Here is a 22,857-nt window from a genome sequence, read left to right as displayed (position 1 = left end):
AAATGTCATTAGACATTTCAATTAGTATTCTTCAATTTGGTGATATCCTGAAATATAATGATCCTTCTTGTTCTTCTTTTGGTATTGAAAATGGAATTGTCTATCAATTTCTATGAGTTTATACACCCCAATGGAATGGAGTTGCTATAAGGAAAAATCATTGTTATTGCTCATCTATTATATTTCATATGAAAGTCCCAAAATTTTATCGGGGGATCATCCTAAGTGTATGTTATTGATAAATCGACATAAGAAGATATTATATTATGTTTTATTACTAGATCATCCATAAGGCTTTAAATAAATTCCACTTGCACTATTTTTGTGATTTTTGAAATATTATTTTTAATTATAATTATCTTGGAGGTTATCCTTTTCCAAATTGACTCAATATTTCCTATATCATATTATTGCGTGTTTGAATTGTTTTTTTTAACCTAATATTTTCTATAGCATGTTTATTACCTATGGATGGATAGACGTTTTAAACTCTTTGGGATTCTTTCAAACATCATCATGTGGAAAATTACACGTACCAACATCCATGATAATATTTCCAATCTTATAATAATAGTATATCTATAGATACTTTCCAACATCACATGACGTGTCTTCTTTCAATCTGATTTAAAATATGATCAAAGTATAAAGTATGTGATTTATCGTCAGTTTCTCAAATCATATCCTAGTCATTAAAATAAATTAAATATTACACATTGTTACGTACTCAAAACCTTTTTACTTTATATCAATGTTTTATATCAAAGTCTCAATTTTTTATTCCTTTATTATTTTACATCAAAGTTTCATTTTTTTTATATCTTAACATTCATTTCAGTGATTTTGAGGAGCGTTGAAAGCGATTTTATATAAAAATGAGATGCTTTGTAAATTTTTAAAAACTTAGAGAATCATCCATCGATGTTTCTTTCAAAACCTGTTTATTTATTATACAACGTGTTATTAATAAAAATATTATTCTAATAAAATTAACGTCAAACAGACTCTTAATCTTTTTCAAATTCTAGCACGCCTATTTGATTCGGTGCCGTGCCAGGTTGCATACGACTCTTATCACTATTATTATTATTATTATTTTTGTCTTAAATACATGGAGGGGAAGTGGATGTTGTTTTCATTGGTCCCACAAAAATTTTGTTGGTATTGCAATAATGTAAGAGCATGAGGAAAGAAAAAAAGTGCAAAATTTGAAGACGACACAACAACTTCCTCATTCTCAACCTCCTGCCTCATGGCTAGAAAAAATGAGTCATTGAGCCTAGAGAGCCATACACACATGATCCAGGCAACTATATAAGGTCACAATAGTGGGCCATCACAAGAAAACAACACAGGTTTTTTGCATGGTACAATAATTTTTATTTTTCTTAAAAAAAAAAAAAAAAAAAAAACCTATTTCCTTGAAAATAGTTATAAACGATGCATCTTATGATTTAATATGAAACTTATCTTTGGAAAAAATGATTTTAGCATAAACAAAATGATTTCATTTTTAAAAGACACTTTTAAAAATGATCTCAACATAAAAATTGAATTCATGGATTCGATGTGTGAAAATTAAATAAGTAGTCAAAAGTGCTTATTTAAAAAATTGTTTTTTAATAATATTTTTTGTTTAAAATAAAATTAAACAACACATTTGCTAGTATTTGACTTACTCAATTGTTTTTAATATGTTAATGCTCTATTTGAGTTGGAGTTAAACACGACTCTCCTTTTAAGGGCATGTTTGCTTCTTGGAAAATTGAAGGAAAAATCGGAGGAAGTAAAAGTGGGTCGAAAGAAACAAGAAAAAAAAATAATAAAAAAATAAATTTAAAGATATTTAATTTTTTTTATACGTGATTTCAAACTCATTTAAATTATTTTAACTATTTTATATATAGATTAAATAACTTATATATATATATATATTATTTAATTTTTTTAATAGCAAATCAAATAAAAGAAAATCATTTTCATTCATTTTTTTTCTAATATTTTTTTAAACCAAACATAAGGAAGGTAAGTAAGGATTGTATGGTTGTACAATTTTCTTACCATGGTATTAAAACTATATCCAATCAAAATATATATATCATTTGAGAAAAAAATATCTCATTTCTTTTTTCCTTCACCTTACTTAATCTTTATTTTTATAAAAAAAAAAAAATAATGTCTATTTTATATGTATTAAAAAAAAGAATAAAAAAATAAATTAAATTATTCTGTATATAATTATACATATAATCAAGGTGAGGAAATGCCTAAATCAGTCCCAAACCCGATCGTGTTTTTAAATACTCAAAGTCATTTTAAATTCAATTCGCTTTTTAACCTTTTAAGGAATTTATATTTATCCCAAATCAATTTTATTTGTAATACAATGGGCCCACAACTTAGCAAAAAAAAAAATGTCCTATCATTTCTTTGAATAAAAAAAAAGAGCATTGGGAGATGTGATCCCATTGAGTGACAAAGAGAACAAATTGTATGTTGTTGGATTGATTAAAAAAGTACACAAAACTGTCATTGAAAAGTTTATTTGGTGATAAGAAAAATGGACAATTGTGTTTTATAACTGGATCTAAAAATTAAGTTTTAGTCTATATAAATTTACTATTTAAGTCCAAGACCTAAAAAAAATATGAAAATTGAGAAGAATGATATGAATTTTTTATTTTTCCAAAAATGATCTTTATTGACTATAAAAAAAAAAGTAGAAAAATATTAATTTAAATTTTATTCATTTTACAAACATCAATAAAATTTAATATAATTTAGTAATTTGTAAAAAATATACACAATTTTCCAAAAAAATAAAAATAAATTATTATTATTTAAAAATCAAACATCTTGGAAAATATATATTTTTAAAATTGTGTATACAAAAAATAACTAAAAATATGTCAAATTTATTTTTTTTAAATGATATATTTTTAAAATTGTAGTTTTCTAAAAATAATAAATTTTCAGAATAATTATTAAAAAAAAAATTTAGATCAAAAAGTTTCTTGAACATTATAATAGAAAATAGTTTTAAAGTCTATATTGGTCTTTTCATATTTTATATCATTCCCGTCAATTCTACAATTTTTATTGGTTAAATCTTAATTTTTGACCACATCCAAAAGACAATTGTCCAAAAAAAAATCATTTGATTTGACATAAGAATAAGATTTTTTTGAATCATTAGATTCCACGTAATTGAGGGTGACAAAGAGGTCAAAATATCTCTTGTATGAATAAATATTTTGTTAGGAGGATTGTGTGGTGTAGGATTTTGTTTTTGTACTTTTGTGTATTAAGACCAAAGTAATACTTAGGATTTTTTTTTTTTTTTTTGTAATTTTGTACATTAAGATTAAAGTAGTGACACTTACAATGTTTCTTTTTGTAATTTTGCATATTAAGATTGAAGAGACACTTATGATTTTTTTTTTAATTTTATGTAATAATAATAAAGTGCAAAGAAAAAAAGAAAAAAAATAATTCAAATTTATACATTTTCAATTGTGGGAATTCAATTGAAAGATAAAAGATAGTAAAAAATCATCAAATACCTAATTTTGATAATTAAAAAAAATTAGTATTTTCAAAATCACTTTCAAACGAACTCTAAATTTTACTCAATGATATATGGTTATCAAAAGTGTGCATTTCTAATCTTTATAACACTTGAAAATTTTCATCAAAAGAGTTGTTTTTAAGTGCTAAAAAAATTAAAACGTTTCTTATAATCACTTCTGAACAAGTTGACAAATGAGAATCTAGATAATTCATTTATACAAATTATTGTTTTTCCAACTATTGACTAAATGGATTTCTGGAGTTGATTGAGGTTAAAATTTGACTTTATGTCCTTAAGACAAATTTCACCCTACTCAAGTGCTTACAATACAAGTAATTGTCTCGCACGATATAATGGTCACTTTCTTATGACAGTAGCACTCAAAATCACAAGAAACAATAAATCATTTGGTGATTTATACTCTCTTGAATACCAAAAAACTTAGTAAGAAAAAAAAATTAAACCTGAAACTAAAAATGAAAATTTAAGAGACTAGAAAGGAGAAAGAGTGGAAAAAATGAATGAATGAGGGAGCGAATGAGAAATATTAAGGGGAACTCTTATTTATAGATTTTGTTGAAGGGATGTGCCTTTAAGACACTAGACACATCCATTAAAGGTTGTCTTAAAGACACCAAACACATCTTTTGAAAGAGATCATGTTTTTAAAAAAGCTAGAGACAACATTTAAAACAAGTTGTATCTATTAAGAAACAACGTATCTTCCAAAAGAAAAAAAATGTGTCCTAATTTTCATTCACCTCTATATAAATTCCAACAATTATTTCATGCAGCTATTGGTGTAGAGGGCAAATCCTTTATGCCTCTGAGACCGCTTCAATTGACTGCAACAAAAGAGATGGTCGGATGGTGTTTTCTGGTTCATTGTCTTGAATAATGAAGTTCATGGTTGGATGTAGAAAAAGACAAAGATGAGGAGAATAAAAGGATGAATTATTTGGACTTTTTGTGGATGCACTTTTGGTGTATTTACAGATTGACAATGACCCCATGATTGAAAGTTATTAGGCCTCTTCGGAATGATTAATTTCATGTGGGTGTACAGCAGTTGGGATTATTTTTAGGGTGTGTTTGGAAGTGATTTAAGTTGAATGATATGTTTGGTTTTGGGAAAGCATCAAGAAAAAAAAAAAAAAAATGTTAACCATTCATGTTAGAAACAATTATATTCACTAGTCATTAGGCTTGATATAACAAACAGTTCATGTTTGTTGAAGAAAACAAAAGATCATTGAAAAAATAGTTTCAATTTCAGGTCTCAATTAGGAGTTCCTCCTACTGCTGGACCAGTACTCACCTACAAGCTTTGAAAAGGAGGAGTTGGTCTCCATAAGATTTGAAGGCTTATCATACTCCACAAGCTTCCCTACAAAATCAAACCAACCAGTGTTTATAAAAGCTGGCTCAATAGCAACAAAACCCAGTACCCCAAATCTGCAGAGTGGAATAATTTCATACCATAAGAGAGGACCATGACCATGTCACTGTCCATGACTGTTGGAACTCTGTGAGCTACTGTAATCACTGTACAGTTTGAGAATTCCTGCCTGATAATTCTCTGCAGAATTGCATCAGTGGCAGAGTCTATGGATGCAGTGGCTTCATCTAGAACAAGGATTCTGTTTCTCTTGAGTAGAACTCGTCCAAGGCAGAAGAGCTGGCGTTGCCCGGCACTCCAGTTCTCACCTTCATCGCTCACTGTTTGATCCAAGCACAAACTTTAAAAGATACTATAAGGTATGAGGGATTGTCAATCTTTAGTTTTTTGAGGTATTTTTTTTACCGAATTGAACTCACCAGATGAGTCTAGCAAGTTTGGAAGACTACTGATTGTGGCCTTAAGCTGGCACTTCTCTAGAGCCTGCAACAAAGAATCAAATAAGATAATGTGATTAATTTATCGTCATTGGCTTAAATCAGAAACTGAGATCATGACTGGAAAGGAGAGGGCTCACCTCCCATATTTCATTCTCAGAGTAGAGGCCTAGAGGATCCAAGTTAGTTCGAATGCTACCCTTGAAAAGAGTTGGCTCTTGAGGGATGATGCTGAGCTTCATTCTCAAATCCTTCAGACCTATAGAACAAATGTCAAGTCCATCTACCAGGATTGTCCCGCTTTCAGGCTCTACTAGTCGGAATAGAGCACTTATCAGTGTAGTTTTGCCGCTTCCAGTCCTTCCAACGACCCCTACTCTAGTCCCTTCTTTGAATATGCAAGTGATACCCTTCAGAACCAGTGGAGAATTTGGGCGGTATTTTATCTGAAACCAACCAGAAGACAGAATCGTCGGCTTTTAAGTATTGTCATCAGATCATTCTTTCAAGAGGTTGTTATGAGACACATCATTTAAGAGATGAACTTGATTAATAGCTTCCTTACCTTGAGATTTTGTAACTCTATCCTACCCTTGGAAGGCCATGAAGATGGTGGTCGCTTTCCATCCACAATTGCAGGAGGCTCAGATGGTATGTGCATGAACTGTTTGATCCGTTCAACTGAAACCATATAATTCGACAAGTTACAATACCATCGAGACAGCATCACTTGGGTGCCTGTCAGTGCCAGAGCATAAGAAAGAGATAGCCCCACAAGCCCTGTAAAAACAAAAAAAAAAAAAAAAAAAGAAAGAAAAGGCAACCATTTAACACTAAGAAAATCCAAAAGCACAAAAGGACTGTTGTAAGCAACTGCATATACCTGGGGCAACATAACCCTTGGGAAGTAGAACAAGAAGAAGAGCAGCAGTGACTAGAGTTAGATTCTGAAGTGCTTCTATTCTTAAAACTAGCCATTCCATTGCTGCATTAGAATAGAAAAATAGCTTTGCATCCGTGTCTATGAGCTTTAGGTAGTTTTGGAAGAATCTGTCCACCATGTTAAAAGCTCTTATAGTGACCACTCCAAGGGATGTCTCGGCTGCATAATTCATTACAGGAGCTTTTGTTGTACCATTGATCCTTATTAGCTCCCTTGCAGAGGCTAAATAATACCCCTTTTAGTCAAAAGGAAAACAATGTAATCAGGCTTTTGCTTTGTATTAGTGAAGAAGAAGAAGAGAGATCAAGGAATGTAAAGTAAGAAATCATTATCTACCTGAACATATTTTGCAGCTACCATAGCGAAAATGGCTACAATGAGAACTGGCCATGTGACTGAGGCCATAATTCCAATGGTTGTTAGAATATCGATACCAGCTGACAGTACAAAGATAATGGAGAAGGGTATATTTGAATCCAAAACAGTCAAATCTGAGGAAGCCTGCAAGATAGGAATATAAATAAAACGTTCTTGAGGAGTAACTAGAGCTGATGATATAATGCATTTGAGGGGGCACTAATAGAAAAGCATGGTTTTCTAACATTATCCAGATAGAAAGAAGATGATCTTACTCGAGTCAAGATTCGCCCAACTGGAGTAGAGTCAAAGAAGTGCATTGGAGCATTGAAAATCGAACTGGTAAAACCTGAAAAGAAGGCCTTAGAAGCTTTTAATCCTAGACGAGCTACAAGGAAAGACCTCAGGTATACAAAGACGGCACTTAGGGTTGAAATTCCAGCATAAACTCCAATTAGCATGCCATTGCTGATCTTGGGAATTTCAATGCCTAGTGCTAGCCAATAGGTTGAAGCAGCCTGAAGGGCAACAAAACCACACTGAGCTATCATGCCTGAGAACATCAGTAGTGCTCCCTTTGAGACAAGGAGATAATCCCAGAATGGCTTCCACCCAACATCGCCAATCTCCATTTCCTCTTCTTCAGTGAGCTGCCCTCCATGTAGACCCTTCATGGAAATCTCCCCTTCGCTCCTTTCTTTAGTGGGCCAAGATCCATGAGACACCTCTGGTAGAATATGATCCAATTTTTGAGTTTCTTCTCTTTCATTATTTGAAAGATCCAATATTGTTATTGCATTCTTATGAGCATTTACAAGCTGTTCAAATGCTGTCCCAGTTGTCAAGAGCTCCTCATAGCTTCCTGATTGAGTTACTCGTCCACCTTCCAGAACCTAGAAATGCAAAAAGAAAATAATTTGTTGACATAATTGGAAACAACTGGATACATGAGAAAATATTCATCAAATTTCAAACTAAGCCTCGTCACCAGGATTTTTTCAACTTGAGAAAGAAACTCCACTTGATGAGTCACTAGCATGACAGTTTTGTGCTGTAGAGCAGCCATGACACAGTCCTGCAATGGCATATTCAGTCAAAGTTCCGGTATGCATGTGCACATGCAGTTTAGCATATTTAGTCTTACATTGAAAAGAATTGCAGCTGTATGTGCATCTACTGCACTAAAAGGGTCATCCAGGAGGTAGATATCGGCATCATTATAGAGAGCCCGAGCAAGTTGAATCCTCTGTTTCTGTCCTCCACTCATATTAAGCCCTCTCTGACCGATTTCTGTTTCATCACCATGGTCAAAACTGTTTATATCCTTATCTAAGGCACATGCCTTTATGGCTTTCTCATATTTGGTTGTGTCCATTGGTTTTCCACAGAGAATGTTGTCGCGAATCGTCCCACTTTGAATCCAAGAACTCTGAGAAACATAGGCAATGGAACCAAACACATCGACCTGTTTGCAACCAACAGAAGAAAAACATGTAGTAAAACAAATTTGTAAATGATCTATAACACTAAATGATTTTGCAACTCACACTTCCTGAAATTTTTGGTATCTCTCCAAGTATAGCAAATAAGAATGATGATTTCCCTGCCCCAACTGGTCCGCAAACTGCTAATGTCTGCCCCCTTTTAACTCCCAAATTTATATCTCTGAGTGTTAGAACGGTTGACTCTGGTTCCCAACTGAAATTACCCCCATTTATTACAACACTGTGATCTGAATTTGGCAATGTAACCCTTCTCATTTCTTCACTCTTGAGCTCATCATCCAGAAAAAATGCATTGAGCCGCTCAAAGGAGATCTTGGCTTGGATCATAACAGATATAGCCTCAGGTATCATTCTGACAGGTTCTCCCATGCACCGCAAGGCTGCAACAATGGTGAAAATGGTGCTGGCATTTAATGGGGCACTCCCAAAAAGGGCACATCCCAGGAAGGTAACTGAAGAGACAATGGTTGGAGACATCCAATACAGTACAGTGTTGTAACACTTCTTATACTGTGCTTCAGCCAACCATTTGAATTCAACATCCCGGAGAGATTCAATGAAGTTCTTGAATTTATCTTCCCATGACTGTAACTTGATGACTTTCATACTGTTAAGGATCTCAGAAGTAGACCTGAGTCGCTGGTCTCGGGCCATCATAAGTTGGGATTGACACTTCTGTAATATCTTTGCAAATGGCACATTAAGAAGTCCACAAATGAGAAGAGGGGCTAAGCCTGAAAGAGCACCAACACCCACAACCCCAAAGAGGACTCCAATGGACAAAAAAAGTTGCAAGATGTAACTCCATGCTGAATGGAACCACCAAGGAAATTCCCCTGTTGTATAAGCATCAACCGCAATATAATTCACAATCTGACCAGATGAATGCCTTCTCCTTCCCAAACTTGAAAGCTTGAGCTGCTTCTGATATACTGCCACCATTAAAGCTGATCTCATCCTCATCCCAAACCTCCTGGCATTGAGGAACCAATGCCTTTGAGACACAGATTCAACCACCTTGGAAATGATTAAACACCCCATTAAGAAGACGCCCTCTTGCCAATTTTCCTCATCGCGAGTTGAATACTTTACAAATGCATAAAGCAACAAAGGAGAAACTACTACAGAAATTGTCCTAAGCAATGCACAGAGCCCTACAAAAATCATTTCCTTCAAGTAGACTATGGCTAATGCCCGAAAAACCAAGTTATCAGTACTGCTTGAGCTTCTTTCTCTTTGAAGACATTCCCATGCTTGAGAAAACTTTTGGTAGGCTAGTTCAGCTTCATCTTCTGATGCTAGAGGAGGAATGTCCTCTAGGACTAATGGTTTCGAGTAACCCAAGCAAAGTATAGGATTAATCCAAGAAAATGTCAACTTACTAATAAAGCCAATCTTCCCTAATTCAGTTCTTCTTACAGGCTTTTTGGCCAGTAGAGGTTCAGACTCACTCTTATCTGGGGTAGTATCTTCAGAGACAGAATGGAAAATGTTCCTAAATGCACAAAAGATAAGCAAGGAGTTCACAAGCCATGGCACTATGTCAAAGATTTTGATGTTGTGAGTTTTTACCAAAATTTCAATGTTTAGGGTTGAAACCAATGAGAAGAAAGTCAACCACCAAAGGAAACTAAGAATCCTGCTCCATTTGGAACTTCGAACAAGCAGTGAAACTGCTAAAGATATCCAAGTTAGCCCTCTAACAAAGTAAACCAACCAACCCAAAGGCTGAGACCCACCATTTCTCACAACTAAATCCCAGAAACCAGCACTGACGTATGCAATGCCAGTAAGAGCACAACAGATTGAAACACCCCCAGAGACCCAATCCCTCCTGCTGCACCCACTAATCTCATGTTTTCTAATATAGCCTATAACCAAAATCACAGAGAAAACAAAGAGAAACAGGAGATTCAAGACATCTAATATAGTTCTTTGAATACAAAAAGAACCCAGATCAAGTTCTTCCCCACAAACCCAAGAGAACCCACCTGTATATCCATCAAATGAAGGCCAATCAGAATCACAACTCTTGAAAAGAAGTACTACACATACTCAAGAAAACATGTAGCAAAATCATACACATCAGTGGAAAAACAATGTGTGAAACCCATAAATGGAAAGGCAAGAAAGAACAAGAAAACAAAATGGTATTCCATAATCTTTGTCCACTTGACATAACCAAACAAAAACCACAAAACATTTGCTATCAAACAAGCAAGAAGATTCAAGGTCCAGATGAGTAAATATTCATCCATTCATGTGCATAGACATGCAAAAAGAAACTCATCATGGACAGCCCAACATACATTGCAGGTCCATATCGACACATGTGGATTATATTAATAATTTTTAAGCTTTTAGGACAATTAGTACTTCCTTGTCTTGTCCACACATGCTCCCATCTCAAATTGTAAAAAGTTTTTTAAAATCTTTTTCAAAAATTAAATTTAATTTAAATTTAAATCTGACTATTTACATCCCATAAGCAAAGCAGAATGATAACACTGATAAGCTAAATATTTGGGCTAGTTGTCAAAGAAGAAGAAGATTCAAGGTCCAAATACACTGATAAAAAATAAAATCAAATTTTAAAAAAAAAATAAAAAAGGAAAAAAAAAATGGGAGTTACCTAGTGAGATCTCCAAGGAAGCCATTGTTGGAGAGTAGCTGAGCTTGATTGTAGAGGAAACAAAGTGACCTATATGCATATGTGGGAGCTCAAATGCAAAAATATAATATCATTTGTTGAATAGCAGGTTGATTTATGGTTATAAAATAAATTATGAATACATTAAAATATTTTTGAAAGGGTGCTTTCTGGTATAAAATACTTTTGTTATTGAAATTAGAAAAGAAAGTGCTCCTCTCATGGCTCCCCCATGAAATTGAATAAATAAAAAAATATTTGTGGAAAATAAAAGTATGATCCCAAAATCCATGCCCATGTAATATTGTCTGAAATAAAGTTGTTTGTCTTAATATTTCCTCAATTTCACAACTTCTTTGTTCCATTCCATGCAGAATTATAAAGAATAATGACAAAAAAAAAAAAAAAATTGTCAATAGCTTTACAATAACATGGCTTGTAGAGATGGGTATAATTCAAATATGATAAATATTCGGTGGTGGTTGTTGTGGGGTAGTTAGCACCCCAAGGTTTGGCTCCCCATAGAGTCTTAAGGACTTGTTCATGAAGGTTTCTTGGTTATTAAAAAAAAAGGTCATGAAAGATAAAGTCATAATTGTTCTTTAAAATGGAAAACATTTTCTGTCACACCCCAAAACCAACTCTAAGGGCAGGATGGTCATTTCACACCTCAAGCCCAAAGGCTTAAAGTAGAAATAACATAAACATTCGTATTGTAATTGAAAATTTACCTATTACCATATTCATATTCAGAGTAGTAGGACAAAATTCTAAAATCTTTGAGTATCAACTTTAAAAAAAAACTACTATATCAACCCTGAGGGGTAGTTCAGTTGGTCAGTTCTTGGGTTTGCTCCCCAATGGTCACCAGTTCGAGTTCCCTCAGAGCCATTGGAGGTTTACCCGGTTGTTAACTTCAAGGCGCCGTGGGATTAGTCGAGGTGAGCGTAAGCTGGCCCAGACATCCACGGTTACATCAACCAATTAGATAATTAAGTTTTAATATCTAAACAATGTCCAAAATAAAAAGAGTTTATCAACAAAGGGGATGAGCTCAAAGCCCAATTAGGAACATTAATACAATTTCATGGATCAAACATTTTCAATCATGCTTGCAAAGAGGAGATATAACATATACTTATTTTCATAAAAAAAATTTAAGTTCAAAATACTAATACATTCAAACTTTTCAACAAAACTTTTTCATATTCATTTCAAAACACTTTCTCATCAAAACCAAATCAAATGCATTCAAAATATTTTTACTTTAGTTATCAAATAACAAATGGTGTCCAATTAGGTGAAACTTCACAAATGAATGGTTAGTTTCAAGTTTGTTCTAATTAAGGTGAACAAAACCAAATGTCAACAATTATAACTCGTTGACTAAGGTTATAAGATCAACTATCATAACTCGTTGACTATAGGGTCATAAGGTCAACTATAGGGTCATATAATATCAACTATTATAACCCGTTGATTAGGATTATATAATTCAAAGTCAAATACTTTATTTCATTTATTCAAACTTACAAAACAAAATATCACATCTCCTCAATTTTTCATTTTTCATAAACAAAGAAAATTCCCAAATATATTTTCCATACAAAACACATATTTTATCCATACGAAAAGATAAAAATAATATTTTTACACATTTCAAAATATAATATAAAAAGAAAATTATTTTATTTTATAAAAATATGCATTAATTTCCCTTACCTTGAAAAAAACACTCAAAATCTTGAAGTTTTTAACTCTGAAGAATTTCTTTCTCACCTAACATAATATCATACACAATATTGATTATTGATTATTTATCTAAATATATAAATTTGACAATCTTAAAAATATTTTATTTAGTATTTGATATCCTAATTAATTTCTCATATTAGTATTATTACCATCCAATATTATTTTCAACTTCCTAAACAATAATTTATTTCTCTTTTCAAACTTATCTAAATTAAATCTTTTAAAAATATTTATTTGTATTAAACTATTATTACTATTATTTAAATCTCCTATTCAAACTTAACAAATACCCATGCAATTCATTTTTTTTTTCCTCCCAACAACTCCACACCAACTTCATTCATTATTATTGTTTCTTTTATTATTATTATTATTATTATTATTATTATTATTAATTTCAATACCTAACGACACCTTAACCTATTTCTCTTTCAAGCCATCAACATCATTTTCTTCCTCATTGTTTACCATAATGCTATTTACTTCATTTCCTAGGTTACCATTTCTTTGTTTTTTTTTTTTTTTTTCAATATGCCAAATCCTTCCTATGCATCTTTCATCATTTTTTTCCTCTCTAAAGTCAAAACTTTTAACCTCCATACTCACAAATTTTATATAATTTTCACATCCAAAACTATATAATTTTTTTATTCGAAACTATATAATTTTTTTTTTATCTAAATCTATTCATTTAAGTAATCAAAATTTATTAATCTTTATTAATAAATCAAACTATGTTCATAAATTTTTAATCTGTTTTACCTATAAATTAATTAAACGAACTCTAATCAAAATTGAGATATTCCAAAGAATATCTATAGTGTTCAAAACTAATTAACGAATATAAAATATTAATTTAAGAATTAAAAATCTTACCTGAAAAATTAATTTTTAAACCCTAAACTTTCAAATCTTCAGCCCTATGCTCTCTAATTTTTCTGATATCTATGTAAAAGGAATAGAGAAGATATGAAAAATTTAATTTATATCTAGGAATTTTAAATACGAAAAGACATTTTTACCCTTATTAAATTATTTTAATTAATCACTAATTTCTAAATTACGATTTTACTCCTAAATTGGGTTTGGGGCATTACATTTTTGATATTGAAAACGAGTTTTAAATAATTTCTTTTGAAAATAAATTTTTTAAAAGAACAAATTTGAAGTATTTTAAGATGCTTTTTGCAAGTTTTTATATTATATATAAGTGACTCCTAGTGAAAAAAAATATTTTTAAGAACTATTATCAAAATCATTTTTTTAGAACTATTTTTGTAAAAACATTATCAAATAGACCCTAAATTATTTCAAAAGGAAAACCTTCTCTTTTCCTTTTTTTGGTTTTCAGTTCTAAATAATTAACAAAGTCCACTAAAACTCCTAAAGGATAAGTTGGTAACAAGTATTTATAAAAATTCATCCCCCTTTATTTCTCTTTTGTGTATAGAAGAAGGCCCTTGAGTGAAATGGACCTGGGGAAGGAGCCACACAAGATTGGGCTAGAGTCCAAATCATGGCCCAATCCATTCTAGATCCATGGGCCTAAGGCCTGCACTTCATTGGCTCTACTAAATTCATTATTTCAAATTTCCACTTATTTTAGGAGACTCAAAGAACAAAAGAGAAAAAACATATTGAAGAAATGTGAGAAAATTATATTGAATTGAACTGTTTTTCTCCGTATTTTATAATAAACTTTTGATTACAAATTTCTTTTGAAAAAATATTCTTAGAACAAATAAGTATTTAGAATAAATTTACTATGACCATGTTTGGTTTTTGAAAAGTATTAAAGAAATTAAAAAACTAATAAGAAAAATAGTTTTTTCATACTTTGTTTCACTATGAAAAATAAAAAAAAAATCAAATATAATTAAAATTAGTTAAAATTTTATACAATTTTAAATTATTTAATTTTAATATAATAAAAAAAATTAAACGAGTTTAAAAAAACATATAAAAATAATTTATTATTTTTTAATCTATTTTTTTTTGTTTTTATTCACTTTTCCTTTTCTTCTATTTTTTCTTTTTATTTTTTTTCTTTTACATTTTTCCTCAAATTTTTCGGAAACCAAACATAGACTATATTTCCATGTGTTTTTCTAAAAAATAATTAAAAATAATATTATAAACTTTTGTATAATTTTGGGTTCTTGATCAATTAAAAACGGTCTTTAAAAAATATTTTTGAAAACTAATTAGGATGTGAGGAACAAACTCAAACTTACTCATAAACAACGTTGATTAACCAATGCCCCAGTCTCTATTCATTAGGTGATTCATAGTGAAAAGACCAAACTTGTAAAAACCATATATTTTTTTTTCTCATATTTTCCTGGTATCCAAACATAGCATTAGGGTTTAGCTCAAGTTATTGGGGAAATTTCTGAAAGGAATTTCTTTCCCTTCACCATGAATGGGCTCCTAATATGACAAATTCTAAAAGAATTTTGCACCAAAAATGTTGAATGGAAAACACATGGGTTCAATGCAAACTGCAACAAGAGTCGGAAAAAGGGCTCTGAAATACTACCCAAATAAAAAAAAAATAGATAAAAAAGACCATCTGCCATAATTTTAGCTTTCAAGACAAAGAACTTTTCCTATTCAAACAAACAGACCTTTCCCTCTCCCTCATAATCAACTCACTCACCCAGTCACCCTACACATAGCCCTCTGCATTATTCATTATTCACCAACACACTCTCCATTGAATCATCTCAAAAACCCAAAGGCAGCCCTCACCAACCCCACAAAAAAAAAAAAAAAAAAAAAAAATCTAAAAAAGGCTTTTTGGGTACTCCTTGAGTGTGTGTGGATCCAAATCGTGGGTGACCCACCTCTGGAAAGCTGCATTATTGAGCTTCTGCCACATCTTGCATTCAAATCATGCCCAGATATCAAGGGAATTACATTATGCTTCCCTGTTCATCAAGTTGTCCCTGTTTTGGTCAGTGTTTTTTTTGTTTTTTTTTTTTTAGCACCCATGAGTAGAGAAGAAGAAAGAGCCTTTTAATTGGGCCTGTCCCTTTCGGATCTGCCATTACCAAATTGAGCCCATCACCATAATGATGAAATTACCAAAAATATCAAAGCAAAAAAAAAAAAAAAAAAAACAAAAGGTTTCAGCTTTTGGCATCAAAAAAGTGCTTCTCACTGTGGCTAGGGCTGAATGCCCTTCCCCAATCCACGTGAATGAAAAATAAAAATGATCAAAGCATAAAGAATGCAATGCAATCATATGGTGATTTGGCACAAATAATATTATTAGTGCATGAAACATCAGTGTAAGATCTTTTTTAATATTATAAAATTTTCTTATAATGTTTTTGCGATATCCTATATGATATGATATGATATGATACGGGAGAAAAAATTTCTAGTGCTATATGTGTATATATTCCCTTTAACCTTAAAAACAAGTTAATTTCCGACTTGGTTAATGTTATGAGATATAATGAGGACATCGTGTTTAAATGAAAAATAGCGATGATATTTCACACGGGAAAAAGTTTCTTATTAACCTTATAGACGCCCCATTGAACTTATTAGGAATGACATTTATATGATTGGACATAAAATAAGGCAACAATAGACGAAATCCACATAATTGGGAGTAAATAAGGCAGGATGAGGTTTGAGTGTTAAGCTCTAATACGGAGATGTAGTAAAATGATACCATTCAAAATATATAATATCTATATAATTGAAAACATATAAGATAAGATAAGGGAAAATGAAGAAAATATCTAAATGAAAATGGGCGTGGTGAGGTTTCCTGTCCCATTAATTCTATTATATATATATAGAACAAGTTTCCTATGTCACCTCATCCCGTGCCAATTTAAAAATTCACATTTAATTTTTAAAATAAAATATTATATATAACCTAATATATTTTATATTTTAAAATTTTATAAATATATACATATAAAGACTAATTTTGGGGTTAATGAATAAGGTAACGGTCCCCACCTTGTATTCAATTGGGGCTTATTTAATTCATACTAATTATTATCCACCGTTGTCTATCCATTAAGACCTAAGGCGACAATTAACTTTTTTTTTTCACCTCTACTTTTAAGACTTTTGATGTTGAAGAATTATCATTACTAATATTCCCCTTTGACAGCTCATTTCATATTTATAAGCATTGATTTAATGCTAATGCATACGTAACATAGCATTAATATAATATTATATAATGGGTGAGCTGGCCACCACGTCATGAATTTGATGACACGTTTTTTTGGCTTTTGGTTGATATTATGCTCAATAAAATTATTTTATTCTTCTTGTAATTAATTATTCTATCATCCATCGTAATCATACTTAGACTTTCTCAATCCAATTATTTAATGTAGTTTCTTGTGGGAGTAAATCCAAAACCCTACCACAACTTCTTAAATACTAAAATTAACTTCTTTTTTTTTGTTTTGAAATCGAATGTTTCACGCTTTTACATTTTATAACATGGAAAGGGATGACTATAGGTACTTGTTTCGTCATGTCTACGAGAGAAAGGGTTTGAGATAAAAATAAATGGGTTCCAGACAACTTTGAAAAATTTGTAAAAATTCGGGATAAGTTAAATTATAATTTTAGTTTTTTCCAACCTATCTTGATTATGTATAATTTTAAATAAAAAAAATTATTTTAATTATTTTTTATTTCATTTTTTAACTTTTTTTAATATAAATAAAATATTATTTTCATAAAAACAAATTATAAATATTTATATATATATTCATAAATCATGTTTATTTTTAATAAAATTTTAAATTTAAAAGTAAAAATTTGAAAAATAAAATGGAGTATAGTGGTAAAGAATGAAAATTTCTTATACTCACACTGTTTAAATTCTTTTTTTTAATGTATATAAATAAATTAGACAAGTTTGGGAAGAAGGAGGGTGATCCATCCCAAACCTGTCCTTTTGTCATCACTAAACATGAAAAACAAAATTTTAAAATAAAAAAATTACATATATATACATTTATAAAATCATTTTTTAAATAAAAATTTGAAACCATAAACATTAATTTATGTGTAAAAATAGTTATTTTTCTTCTAATTCTTTTAGTTCTAAAACAATAAGCTACAAAATATCCACTTTAAATCAATCTAGTCATAGGCACTCTACTAAACTATTTTTATAAAGTTGTAAAATTAGAAAGATTGGATACTAAAAGAAGTTGTTTTAAGGTTAAACCTCCATGGTAACACTCTCAAATATGGGTTTAAAACTTTCTCATATGATTTATCTATAATAGATTTTTATTTAATTAATTTTTTTAAAAATATTTAAATTATTTTTATTTTAAATATAAAAAAAATTCAAATATAAAAACAATGATACGACAAAAATTAAGGGTGACAAAGTTTGATACGCATGATTAGCACGACTCGAGTTCAATACTTTTTTTTTGAAAAAATTAAGTTGAGTAGAATCACGTTTAAATCAAATTTGTGTGAATCTAAATAAATAATTTAATAAAATTTGATCCGTTTAATATTCATGTTGTGAACCTAATTATGACTATAAACTATTTAGCTTATTTTTAATTTATTTTAGGTCAATTAAGTCATAAATATATACTAGTCAATATGTTAATTAAATGTACTTATGTAAAACTAAATTAAACTTTATTATTAAATAAAAATAATTTTATTAAATCACATTTGAGTTTATATTTTTAACCTGATTATTATTCATATCAAATTTGAATTGACATATTAATTAGAATGCCAACAACACAAATTGTTACCCTTACCTCTGTATTTATACATTTTATTTTTATATATATACCAAAAAAAATATCCTAAAATATGGTTAATAAAAATTATTAAAAATATCCTGACAAGTCAAAACAACCATTCCAAACATTCAAATTCAAGTTGGACAAAAATTTGAAATTTGAAAAGAGTTGTCAAGTGGCTCCAATTGGGCATTAATGAAAGTAGCTTTGGAGAGAAGAAAGGCCCAGCCAGCATTTAATGACCTGAAAATTTTTACACAAACCTCTCTCTTTCACTTGGCCCAATATCCCAAACCCTTTTGTTCCCTCTTTAATTAATTAATTATTTTAGTGCTAATCATCAATCTCCTATTATTGCCTCTAAAAATATCTCTCCTTGTGGATTGATTCTATAAATAAATAAATAAAAAAGAAAAAAAATGATGGGTTTTTAAAATTATATTTATTATCTAAATTTTATCAAGATATTGAAAAGAAAGTTTGATAGGAAAAAAGTTTTTTTTTTTATTATATAAATATCAACTCTTTTTAATTATATAAATATGTTTTAAAACTTTGAAGGCATATTTGAATTGGAATAGACAATATCACTTTTTAATATTTAAATTTTTATAAACAAAGCTTAAAAAAGTCAACAACTAAATAACATTTTTTATAAAAATAATTTATAAATTTATAAATAAATTAATTCATGAAAAATGAAAACTTTATAATATTAAGTATAATTATCTATTAATGTACTTTTTAAAAATATTATTGGGAAAATGTTATCCAAGAAAATTGTTTTTTTACCTTTAATTTTGTGCAAATTTAAATAAATATTATTCAACATCACAAGCATTCAAAATGTTTTAATTTTATTTGTAAAAAAAAAATCAAAATTACATAAAATAATAATAATGATAATAATCATTTTCTTTTGTCTCTTGTATGAAAGTTTAAAACAAAAAAAAACAGAAGACAAATTTTTGCTAGACTGTCAGGGCTGTGGTATAAGCTCCCACTGCTGTGACTGGCTGGGCTGATGCCCCCTTCAGATGAAAGAGACTACTACTACACCCTGGTTTATTTATTTATTTATTTATTTTTAATATGTATAAAAAATAAATAAATTTGGTCATGACTGATGAGAAAATCAATGTGGGTTTTGGAATTTGGAGTTCTGAATTTGAGGGTCTTTGTCCTTATTTTCTATTTTAAATTTTGCCCAATACAGACAAAACAACCCTTTGGACCTGCATCTTGCCTCTTTTATTTATTTATTTATTTATTTTTATTTGTGAATATTAATTAAACTTTGGTATAATGATAAGTTTAATTTATTATACCCAAAAAAGCTTATCATTAATTAAATTAAAATTGAATGTATTTATTCCAACTCTAAAAAGTGTGAAGTCATTATCCCAAATTCCAATGCATACACATGCATATTGTTTAAAGGGCTTCAAAAAAGGGCTAATGAATTTGAGGGATCATGTTTGTTCATAATTATTATTAATTCAACATGCACATATAAAAAAATAAAAAATAAAAAATCTTCATTAGATTCAAGAAAAACATGTCATAAAAATTAAGTATATATATATATATATATATTTCATTTGAAGAGTGATTTTGAAGGGATTAACATAAATAATTAATTAATATTGTTTTTTTTTTCCAAAAAAATGATAACAATAAAAACATTTATAAATAAAGCACTACTTACAATTGTCTTATAAATTAAAAATAGTTTAACCAAAATCACTTATAAAAAAAGTTAAACGAATGGGACAAATTTTCTATCTTTAAGACATCTAGTCTGGTTTAATACTGATTTTAGGAAACATTTTTAATTTAAAAAATGTTTTACAATCAAATTTACAGTGATATTTTGAAAGTTTTTTTTGTACCTAAAAAGTGTTTTAAAGCTTGTTTCTTAGTGAATTTAGAAAACACTTTTAATCTAAAAAGTGTTTTGGGAAAAAAAATTATTTAACAAAATTTTAAAAACACTAACAATGTTTTTTTAAGAAATATTTGATAAGTGATTATTTTAAAAACACTTTGTTAACGAAATTACACACACGAGTAAATAAAGAAAAAAATACCAGACTTTTATCGTGATTCAACAATCAATGTGATTCCTACATCCACGAAGTGCACCAATACTCAACAATTTACTAATAAAAAAGAATAAGAAGAGTTATAATTGTAAAACTCTTGAAAAAAATATTTCAATTATGATCATACTCTCTAGAAAACAAAACTTTAAACATAAAAATGTTAAATATATAATAAAGGTAAACTTGTCAATTATCACATAAAAAAAATAAAAATAAAAAATCTGTAGAGGACACTGACCCCCTAAACCTCCGCGAGCACGTTAAGGAGTTCAACCCCCACCGGCTTATTAGATAATTTGACTTCATCGACATCCAAAACGAAATTCAAAAAAATTGATTCAAATTTCACAATCCAACACATTTTTAAATGAAACATTTTTATTAAAAATACTTCGAGTTAAACATTATAAAACACACTCTAATATTTTAGATTATTTTCTTCATCTTCACAAATTTGTATCTAATCATCTTGATTTTTGTCAATTATTTTCACTTAATATGGTGTTACACAAATAAATCAACATATTAGTTATTTATTTAATTATTTTTGAAGTGTTTTATATAATAAAAACCAGAATTATTTATTTAATATTTTTTTCATAGTAATTAAAATATCAATTATTTATGGAGTTAAATTAAAAATAATTTCCAAATTTGATGATTCCATTACCAAGACCCTTTCAACATAGATGTCCCAATCGAGTCGTCCACTATCCTCTTATATATATTTGGTGTGACCATGTGATAATTTATTGGGAACATAGAAACTATTTTTAATTAATTATATATTTTAAAAAACTAAATCGATCAACAAATTTAATGTTGTTTTTAGTCTTCCTTCCAAACAAGAACTTAAAAAATAATTAATTTCTAAAAATATGTATAAAAATTTAAAAAATGAAGGTTAAGACAAATTAATAGGAGAATATTTAGAAGCACGTTTCCATTTAATATTTTACGAGATCGGTGTTGTCTTATTCAAAGAAAACAAATTAAATTTATAAATAAATAAATAATATAATTAATAAATAAAATGAAATAAAAGTGGGTAATAAGATAATAATTTAGTCCCTCAAAATATATAATCAATTCTTTCGCAGGTTCGAAAGCTGGGACATGATCCGTTGTAAGTGGCGCCAACACCGATGACATCGGCCATCAAAACATCGCCGTTTAGTCGCCATCGCCGTAGACTTGATCAAGTACTCTCATCTTTTCTCATTTTTTTAAATAATTATTTTTAATATCTTATATTTGCAAATTTTTTTTTCCCAAAATAATCCCTTTAATTTTTTTTAAATAGGTCCAAATATTTTATACCTTATCTTCCATCAATTCTTGGATTTTCATCGAATTAATTTTCATTTTCGATTATAATTAATAATCATAAATTATGACATTGACTATCTGATAAATAGAGTAAATAACATAGCTTTCGTGATCGGGTCATAAGCCTCTTATCTTTATTCACACCTCAACATCAAATTTAATTTTTATTAATGGTTGGAGATATGATTCGATTTTTTCTTTATTTTCGGATTTGATCTACGTTATTAAGTTTTTTAATATATTTAGATTGGTTTTAACACTTAATATTAAAAATGTAAAATTCTACGGGTGGATTTTTTATTTTTACTTTTTAATTTGGATTAAATTTATTTTTTATTTAATAAATAAAAATAGAAAAATTTAAGAAATTAAAATATGACTTGGGGAAATGGAGTGGGAGGGACAGCATATGAGCAGTTGACGGAGATGGAAAACGGCAGGTGGGACCAATTAGACTCCCCTGATTTAACTCTGGTTAGCCGTTGGCAGGGTTAGGGTTTAGGGTTTTAACCTCACCTTCCGGTTTGCATTTAATGACTCATTTTCAAAAATTAAATTCAGTATCAGCGAAATTACTCATATGCCACCCTTTCGGCCTTTATTTACCAAAATGCCATATCAGTTTCACCACCTTCTCTTCCTGCTGCACGTGGTCACCTGTGGCGCCAGTATTCAGTACAGGTGGTGCAGAAACTGGTTTCTGCTCCTCCCTTGATCTCAGCCGTTGGTTCTGCTTTTTCCTGATCAGAGGCAGGTATCATGTGGACCATTTTGGACTCTTTCATTTGACTACTGTTTTTTTTTTTTTTCAAAAATCTAAATTATATAATGTTACAAAATTTTAAAAATTATTAGAAAATAAGGGAAAACAAGTTGGAATCCAAAACAGTCGTCACCGTCATCGGGGACCAATCGTCTACAGGGAAAGGTCTGTGATAAAAAAGGGTGACAGGCGACTACTGCACGAGACTTCTTTTTCCTACAAACAGAGGATTCTGATTGGACGCCGCCTATTCTAAAAATCTAAAATCTTAGAGAAAG

The 22,857-nt window shown here is 29.7% G+C and overlaps 1 protein-coding gene across 2 annotated transcripts; it reads right to left on the bottom strand.

Moving 5' to 3' along the window:
• Positions 1-4,743: 4,743 nt before the first annotated feature.
• Positions 4,744-10,892, bottom strand: LOC117921621 (ABC transporter C family member 8-like). 2 transcript variants are annotated; one of them, XM_034839567.1, is made up of 12 exons: positions 10,845-10,892; positions 8,255-10,203; positions 7,852-8,172; positions 7,696-7,782; positions 6,983-7,600; positions 6,687-6,851; positions 6,291-6,585; positions 5,973-6,187; positions 5,548-5,853; positions 5,390-5,453; positions 5,051-5,290; positions 4,744-4,958 (listed from the first exon to the last, which is right to left on the bottom strand). In XM_034839567.1, exons 1-12 carry the CDS (start codon positions 10,867-10,869, stop codon positions 4,855-4,857), a joined length of 4,389 nt encoding a protein of 1,462 aa, XP_034695458.1. In that variant the 5' UTR covers positions 10,870-10,892; the 3' UTR covers positions 4,744-4,854. The 2 variants fall into 2 exon arrangements, with proteins under 2 accessions (XP_034695458.1, XP_034695460.1); XM_034839569.1 differs by lacking the exon at positions 4,744-4,958 and having other exon boundaries at positions 5,249-5,310.
• Positions 10,893-22,857: the final 11,965 nt, after the last annotated feature.

This window comes from Vitis riparia, chromosome 9 (genome assembly GCF_004353265.1).
Source record: "Vitis riparia cultivar Riparia Gloire de Montpellier isolate 1030 chromosome 9, EGFV_Vit.rip_1.0, whole genome shotgun sequence".
Classification (NCBI taxonomy): Eukaryota; Viridiplantae; Streptophyta; class Magnoliopsida; order Vitales; family Vitaceae; genus Vitis; species Vitis riparia.
This window is presented reverse-complemented; position numbering and strand designations above follow the sequence as displayed.

Bases quoted from the DNA above. Each gene is read 5' to 3' on its own strand.
- LOC117921621 (XM_034839567.1), bottom strand. From the start codon at position 10,869: ATGGCTTCCTTGGAGATCTCACTAG. The intron at 7,783-7,851 runs GTAAGACTAAAT...ATGCCATTGCAG, and splicing joins CAGCTGCAATTCTTTTCAAT to GACTGTGTCATGGCTGCTCT. The intron at 7,601-7,695 runs GTGACGAGGCTT...TTGCATTTCTAG, and splicing joins CTCAAGTTGAAAAAATCCTG to GTTCTGGAAGGTGGACGAGT.